This window comes from Fulmarus glacialis, unplaced genomic scaffold (genome assembly GCF_000690835.1).
Source record: "Fulmarus glacialis isolate BGI_N327 unplaced genomic scaffold, ASM69083v1 scaffold14727, whole genome shotgun sequence".
In the NCBI taxonomy this organism is placed as follows: domain Eukaryota; kingdom Metazoa; phylum Chordata; class Aves; order Procellariiformes; family Procellariidae; genus Fulmarus; species Fulmarus glacialis.
The window spans coordinates 1-9,776 of NW_009222714.1; the positions used below are offsets into that span (position 1 = coordinate 1).

The 9,776-nt window shown below is 36.6% G+C and overlaps 1 protein-coding gene across 1 annotated transcript; it reads left to right on the forward strand.

The window, feature by feature from the left end:
• Positions 1-3,804: 3,804 nt before the first annotated feature.
• Positions 3,805-9,469, forward strand: LOC104079501 (tyrosine-protein kinase JAK2-like; the record flags this gene model as incomplete). Its single annotated transcript, XM_009581558.1, has 5 exons — positions 3,805-3,928; positions 4,468-4,585; positions 5,144-5,289; positions 6,659-6,980; positions 9,350-9,469. Coding segments are annotated over 5 exons (830 nt in total), but the record flags the coding sequence as incomplete, so codon positions are not given.
• Positions 9,470-9,776: the final 307 nt, after the last annotated feature.

Consider the following 9,776-nt stretch of genomic DNA (forward strand, 5'->3'; position numbering starts at 1 on the left):
CCCAGCCCCCCGCAAGGTGAGGAATGGATTAGTCAGAACTCCGGGCAATTCTGTTTTGCCAAGAAAGGAAACATGGGCTTTGATTAACTATTCAGAAAACATTTTGTTGACAGGATAGCGACATTGAATGTGGTGTCAGAGTTCGGTAAGCCTCCAGTTGGTATGAAAGATGAGGATAAGATATTATTTTTATGTAAGAAAAGCCAAGTAATTTTCCATCTGGTATGTGCAAGACTTCATAAGTTTTAGCTAGTTTACTTGACAGTTGTGTGTGAGAACTGACTAATGTTTGTACAGGACTTTGAAAATTGGAGATTTTTTATTGTTTTTAACCATTAACTCCATGTAACTAATTGCTTTCATCTGTGTATGTCTAGTGACTTACTAATATGCTTGGATTGACAGTTTCATAAGACACTATTTCTACTGTAGACTACACATGGTTTCCACATTTCATAGTGGTGTCATGGTTTTCTGTGATTTACAGTTTCTGTTTTTTATTTTTTCTTTACAGAGGGACATTACCTAATGGAAAACATACCGTATGGGTGAAGGGGTACCTAATGCCGACAAAGCAGGAAATATAGAAAAACTATGTTTCCTTAGCTGCTTCAGGGTAAATGAAGTAGTGTGACTTGTCTGGATGTGGAGCTTTAAAATCGTAATGAGGAAAGAAAGAAACTACTATGCAGATATTCTTTTTTTTAGGCTTGAGGTAGAAGTTTGAGGAATAAACTTCTGCTGTTTTACAGCCTTTCATGATGTTACTTGACAGTCTGATAGCACAATGAGGCTCCTTTATTTAGCCTTATGTACTAAATAAAATACTTGCCAAGAGATAGTCATGTTTTTGTCTTTGCAATAGTCCAGAAAATTTATTTAATAGCCCTTGCTGGAGAAGCAAAGTGGAGAACAATTGCTCTTCATTATGCCTGAGTCACTGTCTCCTCTCCTAATTAATCATTGATTTATTTGATAGCATGGTTAATGCAGTGCAGAAATCCAGGGGAGGTTTTTTACTACCTGTTGTGAACAGCTTTTCTGATTTTACTTGTGTGGAAAATACATCTCTCAGAAGTTTTCAATATTGTAGACATGTCTAGGCTTCATCAAAAGACTTTGATTCCCCACCCCCCCCACACCTCCACGTCCACGCCCAGTCTTTTGGTTTTCATTGTTTCTGGAGAAAACACTTAAATATTGCAGTTATCATTTGCTTGAAAAGTCCCTGCAATTAGTAGTGCTGGTGAGAATTACATGAAAAGAGATGTTTCTGGCCTCTCTGCTTTTGTCAGACTTTTGTGGACAATTTTCGAGACTCTAATAAGGGGATTTGCTCTATTTGTATAATCGTTGAACTTTTTCAAGTGTAGCAATATTCTGGCACAAAATGCAGAATTCTTAAGGGGGTGAGAAAAAGAAAAAGAAAAAAGGTATAACTCATTTTCTTGAAAAACACTTATGATCTATATGTCATTGAGCACTGGCAGTGAAAGGTACAAATTACCATTCAGAATTATAAATGCTAAAGTATGAGCGATGGTTGAGTGCACAGTTCACTTTTCATACATAGGAAGACAACAAAGAGGATTTTTTGGATTTTTTTTTTTGTTAATGCCAACATTTCTGATTCGTAGGGGGAATTCCAAAGTCATGTTCCTTACTTAGTTAAAGTTTCAGAATGGCAGTGATATGATCTGGATTGAAATATCTGCGGTTTTTTTTGGTTTGGTTTGGTTTTTTTGAGAGGTGAGGTGGTGGTGTCTGTAATGTATTTGGTGAAATGCGGCAGCTTAACATTTGAATTTAAGAATATGAATTGGAAATTTTTTCTTGTTCAGTGTCCTTACGTGGGATTGTTAATAGTTGGGGAAATGCATTAGTGAGACTAGGTAAATATTCAGCATTGCCTTGAATGGTGTTTAGCATCTGGCTAGAATCCTGAAATAGGCTGGTGATTCACATGCATTACACTGTAGTTGATCTGAAATTATCTGGGATAGAGTCACTACACAGCCTTAAAACTGCTAAGTCAGTTGTTACTGCTTTGTAGACAACTGATCTGTACTGTAATCTTGTTGATCCCACTTCGCAGATCAAATGAGAACTATGTTTGGAATAGAATGAATCAAGTATGTCTTACTGCACCATAAATTTGCAACATCTAGATTTACAGCCAGTCCTTCAGTTACTAATCCCTTCAGGGTTATTCGTTTGGGGGTTTTGTTTAGTTTTGGTTTCCCTTTGGTTACTTTACATAATTCTTTCCATTTCTGTAGTTTCCTGTAAGTCTATGACTCCTTTTCATAGAAAATAATGTGTTAGGACCTGTAGTTCTGGTATATTTTGGTGAGCTTTAATTTAAACAAGTGTCAGATGATTAGCCTGTAGATTTCAGCAGTTTAATCGGACATCTGCACAATAGACGTCTTGTTCTTAGCCCTCGTACTGGCTCCCTACAGAGACAAACCCCATTTTGTAACAAATTTAAGCTAGTTGTTATTTAAGACTAAATTACTTTTTGTTCCACAAGCTTATGCAGTTTTATATGTCGAGTTGGTTAGTTGTTTCTGACTGATTGTTTTACATGCACTTTAGATGTGATGAAAGAAATTTGGGTCTGCCTCCTTCAGGAGGTTACCTAGGTGTTGTTCAGAACAAAAATAAATAAATAACGGATATTTTTTTTTTCCTTCCTGGTTTCTTCTGTGAATTGCTTTGATTTCGTTCTAAGTCTTTGGGGAGGGTTGTGAGTACTTTGCCTTTTCCCAGAATTCTTTTGTCTCTTAACGTCATTTTAAGTTACTTTTGTTGTCTTTATCTGCTTTTTTTTTTCAATTTTTTTTGCCTTCTTCCCCCAAAGTCTCTTCCTTTAATGTAAACATAGTTTTCTTTCATTATGACCTATTGACTTTCACACTGTAATTTTCATCCTACTCTCTGACCTGTCTTCAGACAGGTATCTCTTCCTGTCTTCAGAATATGTTTGTCAGTGGTTGAAGTTCATCCTTTTGTGCGGTCAATTCTCAGGCATTTAGCCTGTTTTCCAAATCATAGCACTGGCATTGAATGGATGGATAACACTGCAGCATAGTACAGTGCTGTGGCATCTGTCTTATGTTAGGCTGTATTTTCAGCTGGGAGCCTCAAAGCCAAATTAAAATTCTACTGCTGCTAAAAACTTGATGCTCACCTGATCTCCATAGTTTGTGATTAAGTAGGATTGCTTGTCAATTCTCATTAAAACAACCCTGAAATGTTGAGGGGAAAAAAGTATTTTCCAGTTTTGTTTAATTAACAAGATATGTTTGGTTTTGTTCTCAACTGAGCTACTAGAATGTAAATAGCAGGTGGTTGTCCTAGTCATGATGACTTTCTTTGTATTGCTTTACTTCTAATTTTTCATCAGTCTAAAATCTTAAAATCAATGCCTAGAAATGTTTTTGGAAAAGGTAAGGAAAAATGTAATGTACTGTTGTTGCTGTTATTAAACTGAGAGGCTAAGTAGCCATTGTATTAAATGCCATACAGAGAAAATCTTGTAATTAAACAGTGAAGTATAGGATAATAGGTGAACACAGTCTGCCGTCAGAACATAAAGGAAAAATGAGAAAATAATCCAGCAAAAACAGTCTGCAGGTTATGGGGTGATGATTGCAATGCTGTTGACATGATACAGTGCAATGAATAGTTGGAGAACATGTGCCAATCTGCTACTTTTAACCCACAATATTTTTGTTAATGAGGTTGATTCTTTGTGAAAGCAATTTCCTATAAATGTATGCTTCTCTGTTCTTTGTTTAGGTATCATGCCAGTGTATCATAACCTGTTTGCACTCATGAGTGAAACAGAGAGAATGTGGTATCCCCCAAATCACATCTTCCATATAGATGAAGCAACCAGACTTATCCTAATTTACCGGATAAGGTAATCTAAATCAAATGTTATGCACTTTTCATGGTAAAACAAAACTATTTGAGAAAACACAACCAGTAAGATATTTAGTTGAACCATAGTTTCTCTAAGAAGTTATGGACAGATTGTTGGTGATACCTAGATAAGAGAGAGATAAAAGAATCAAAATTATTGAAGTAGGTTTGAATAGCGTATTTTATCGATTTTCTATATACCATATGTTTGCCATGTTGGATTGAAGAAACAATAAAAAAAATACAGCAGAAGTAAAAATGGTATTTTTCTTAATAATGATACATCTCATCTCCTCTGTGCTTGCCTGTTTAAAATTAGTGGCAGTTCTGAAATCCAGAGTAAATAGCCTGTGTAGTCTGGCAGATGTCTGCATTAGAACCATTTTTCTCTAACCTGATTTTTGAATGTAGACGTCTGAAGGTACAGTCACACCTCCAAACCAGCCAACACTAATTACATGTCTATGAAAGCAATAATGTCTGATGTTGGTAAGTGAAAGTATCTGTTTATTGATGTTTGCTTAAATATTTCCTAAGGTTTTATTTTCCCCACTGGTATTGCAATGGCACCAACAGAGCATATCGGTATGGCATTCTCCGAGGTGCAGAAAGCCCTGTTCTTGATGATCTTGTCATGTCTTACCTATTTGCACAGGTACGATTTGCTTGATTATTTTTTAATTGGCAAAGGTTGTTAGTATTTATTCCCTTTCATGTCTTCTGACAGTAACTGTGTAGGCTCTTTTGACAGCTTGAAGCCCACTCAAGATGAAAATTAAATTCATGTCATATTGTGTATTTGGAGAGATGAAGCTCAAATGGCAGTTGTGGGAAGAGTAGTGAGAGTGTGTAGCTCCTTTCTTGTGCCACTACCATGTGGAAGTCTTTCAGCATGACTTTTGTTTTGGACTGACGCAGTGTAGAATCACATCCTCCCCATATGGACCTTTTCGAGATTTGAAATGAAAGTATTTTGAAAACAGTGTTTCTAAGCACGATGGTAACTGGTATCCATTATGAAGACGTGCAGCTTTTTGTGGACGAAGGGATTCATTCAGAAGAATTCAGTCTTAAGAAAACGCAAACAAACAAAAAACCCCGCAAACAAACAAAAAACCCCAAACAAACAAAAAACCCCACATCCCAAAAAACCTTTATTGATGAGCAGCAGTGCTACAGTTTTAATTTGCTTTCTTGCATTCTTCTTTCTCAGTGGCGAGATGATTTTCTGGATGGATGGATACAGATGCCTGTTACTCACGAAACGCAAGAAGAATGCCTTGGAATGGCTGTTCTGGATATGATGAGGGTAGCCAAAGAAAAGGACCAAACCCCACTGGCCATTTACAATTCAGTCAGGTGACTCCATACTTCATAACTGTATCACACCTACCTGATACCTAAAACCAATATTTTTGCACATTAGCATCTGGGCGGAGATGTTCAGCTATTGGCAATTGATTTATTCTAGCATAATGATTCCATAAACTTACCTGTAGTGGAAACTAGAAATTAATAGAAAGCTTGTATCATGATGGCCATTCATGGTTTTGGGTACATGGATTTGGTTCTCTTAATGAGAGGTAAGGCAGCAGCTACTCATGTGGGAAAGCATGTAAGCAATAATTTGAGTTGGGAGAGACCTCTGGAAGTCATCAGATCCAACCCCATGTTCAGATCAGGGCCAACTTCAAAGTTAGATGAAGTTACTCAGGGCCTTATCCAGTCAAGTTCTGAAAATGTCCAGGAATGGAGATTCTATTGTATCTCTGGGCAGCTTTGTCCTGTGTATGATCATCCTCATTGAGGAAGATTTTCTCTGTATCTAATCAGTCTCTTCTGTGATACTGTGTGTCTGTTGCCTCTTGTCCTGTCACTGTGCATGTCTGAGAAGAGTCTAATTCAGTCTTCTCCATAACCGTCTGTTAGTTGCAGGCGGTTACCAGAGTACCCTGCTTGAGCCTTCTTTTCTCCAGGCTGAACAAATCAAGCTCCCTTATGCCTCTTCTGTCATGTCGTGTGCCCCAGGCTCTTAACCTTCTCAGGCAGATCTCTGCTGAACTTGCTTGAGTTTCAGTTCACTTTGGTTTATCAACCCAATTGGTTTCCGCTCCAGCTGAGTTAATTCTGTCCCTGCTTAGTACTTAATGCTTGATGTTTGTCTTTTTATGAGACCTAGCAGGAGGATAAAAAACAGAATGAGACAGTGAATTGGCCAGATGATTGCAGGTGACAAACTACTCTTTTGCCCCTTGATAGAATATGGACTGTGATGTAGGAACTTCAGTGAAAACCAACCACAGTATTGTATTCTACCACCTTTATTTTCAGCCAGGAAATCTGTGCTCTATCCGTTGCCTCTATCCGTGCAGTATCCTCTTTCTAACTTCTACACCAAAAAAAGCAACTGTGTAACTTCTGCTGCCTTACCTCAAAACTTCAGTAATGAGTGAAACAGACATGCCTGAATTTATGGAAAATGCATTATATAATATATGTTGAAACTAAGTGAGGGTAAAAAATGGAAAATGGAAGAAGAGAGGGGGCTGTATTTGAAAGAACATACTAGAGATTGAAGAAAGCATCCTTGTTGTCCTACAGTTTAAAAATAAGATAACATTTAGAGGAAAAGGTATTTTCATGTTGACTTGTTTAGCACAGAACTAATTATCTTTGCTGGATTTAATGGCTAAAACTAGTAGGTTTTTTGCTGCTTATGTGTTCACAGCTACAAAATGTTTTTGCCTAAATGTGTGCGAGCAAAAATCCAAGACTACCACATTTTGACGCGAAAAAGAATAAGGTACAGGTTCCGCAAATTTATACAACAGTTTGGCCAATGCAAAGCTACTGCCAGAAACTTGAAACTTAAGTATCTTATAAATCTGGAAACCCTTCAGTCTGCCTTCTATTCAGAGGTTTTTGAAGTAAAAGAACCTGGTGGAGATCCTTCTGGAGAGGAAAGTTTTGCAACCATTGTAATAACTGGAAATGGTGGAATTCAGTGCTCAAGAGGAAAACTTAAAGACTGTGAGACACTGGCAGAGCAGGTAATTTCTTTTATTATTTTAATAATTGTGCAGTTTATCATGTAACAGAGTGACTAGCTTATGTTAGAAGTTCTGATTTGCCCCAGGTAAATTTGGTAGGCAAATTTTACTTCACAGTGATGATGCAATTTCTGTATGGCTGAGGCTCACAGAAATGTATTGACTTAAACAGTGCAGGATTTTAAAATTCGTTTTTTATTGAAGTATTAGAAGAAAGTCAATACTTGAACATGTAATACTTCTGTGCGTGACAAATTAAAAATTCAGTGTTGGACCTTCATTATTGTAAAAAAACCAATGTGGAAAAGTAATGACCCTGCCCCCAGGTATAGGTAAAATGCATAAATCCTCAAATTCTCTTTGAAAGCAGGGTTCTAAGGACTCCAAAAACCAGGTAAATTTCCCTATACCTCTTTCCTGCTGCAGTTAGACTCCTACCAGTGTCTGAGCTAGCAAATTTAAAGTAACATTTCTGTGACTGCAGAGTCCATATACCCTTTGTTCAGAGATTAGATGCTAAATGGTTCCCATAAATGCTAGTAATCATGTGCTGTTGCATTTTTATTTATCAGTATTATTTCTTTTGTGTGTGATTTCCCAGCATGACTATTCATTTTGTCAAGTTTACCAGAATCTGATACAAACTCATAGCATTACGCATTGAAAGTGTGGGAATTTTCCAAAGGTAAAATTAAAGGCAAAGTGGAGCACATGTCAGTTTTCCAAAATAATTGCATCTGTTAGTTTGGTAGTTTTGATGCATAATATGTAGCAGCCAATTCCAAACTACAAGAGGTTGTATTTTTACAGTGTGCTATAACAATTTGTAAAAATGCTGGGTTTTTAGTAATACTTAAAAAAAAAAAATCTGATTACATACCCAGATTTTTAAAGTGTGTTCTTCTTAGAATATTTGTAGATTGATGTTAGGTCCAGTTACGTCATTCACAGTTGTTATGTATCAGCCTTTCCTAAGTTGCCTGTAAGTGCTGGTTGCTCTGGCAGGAGATAACATAAATGTGAGATTTTGCAATTTCTAGTTTTAGGTGTTTACACATACTATGGTGTTTGGGCTTGGCAACCCAGCCTTTAGTAAGAGTACTGTTTAAACTGATCATATTTCCTATAGAGATTCTAGATTATTTTTTCATATTTAATAATATTGTCATCCCACTTATTGACAGAGACATGGTGTAGGCTGCATATATTTTCACTGGTACAGAAACTGTTTATAAAATCGGTTATGAAAACTTAATAAATGAATAAGGCTGCTTGTAATTGTGATAATAACTCTTGTTTCAGCAAACTGTACTGTGATGAATCTTTATTAAGATATTGAATTGAAACAAAATTTTTGTTTTTTTGAAGGCAGGAATGACATATCTGTGGTAGGTGGTGAAGAAATTTATTTTGCCAGTTCACATTTCCAACAACCAGATGAACAAATAGAGCTTCAGGGACTTCAGTGCATTTGAGCTGGTTTATTCTAGCTGATACCAACCGAGTCTTACAGCCTTGATTATTACACCTGTTTATGTGTTAGGATATGCTTGCAGCCATAGAAATGGGGTATTCTGACTTGAATAAAATCTATTTGCTTTGGAAGAATAATTTTAGATAGCTAAATCTACCTTTATTTAAGGATGTTACTTAGCATCTGAAGTTCTACTGAAAACAAAACGAAGTATGATTTATATGACATTGTAATTTCACTTGTGAAAGACTGAACGAAGTGGTACAGAATATCATAGTATCAAAAACTACCTGAACTTGCTATCAAAGGAAAACGTGTCTTGGATTTCCCATGTAATTAGGATCGGTGCTTCAAGTTACCTTGTCAGTGATGACCATGGCTGATGGGACAACCTTCTCTTAGACCCTTTCTTCATTCATACTACATCCATCTCTTTGGTAGCAGATTTTGCAGCTCGTATCACTGTGAACGAAGCCATGACATTTTGGATTGTTAACAGGCTTTCTAAACCTCTTTAATCAGGATGCTAATAATAAGTTCTCAAAAAAAAAAACAAGCCCCCCCGAAAGATTAATCAAAATGTTCCGTTGTTAATCCTCACAAAATACTACAGAGCAAAAAACTATCTACAATTAAAAAAAAACAACCCATATATGGATATTTCCATTCACGGTTCCTGGATCTTTGTGCATTTTTTAATTGATGCTCCTAGTGATGGTCCCTTAAACACAAAACTCCTTTCTTTATTTGTAATGGCATGTTTAAGGTTTTATGATCCTCTTTGTTGCTAGCTTACAAGTTCAGAGTTGTAGGAATTCTAATGCTGTAAATAGGTGGGGTTTTTAAGTTACTATTTATGTTATCACTGACATTATATAACCAATATTTATTGCAGGATTTACAAACATACTGTGATTTTCCTGATATCATTGATGTCAGCATTAAACAAGCAAGCCAAGAAGGCTCCAGTGAGAGGAGAATTGTCACCATTCACAAACAAGACAGCAAGAATCTGGTCTGTTTACTTTGCTTGCTGTTTTTTCAAATACATGTTGCTTTGAGCAGACTGTGATTGCTGTGGTATTTATAGTATTGTAGTTGAACCAATTACCATGTTAATTAGGCATGAGGTAAAACTAAATGCATTTGAGCAGTATAAGCGGTGTATCGGAACACCAAAGGTCTTTTGCATTCAAAGCTCTGTGCGTGGACTGAAATAGAAATAGACGTTCATAGCTGAGGGTAGTTTCTGATACACAGTTTGGTTCATTCCTTTACTGGAGTCTTAAACTTGAGTCTATGGTTTTAGCTATTGAGCACAC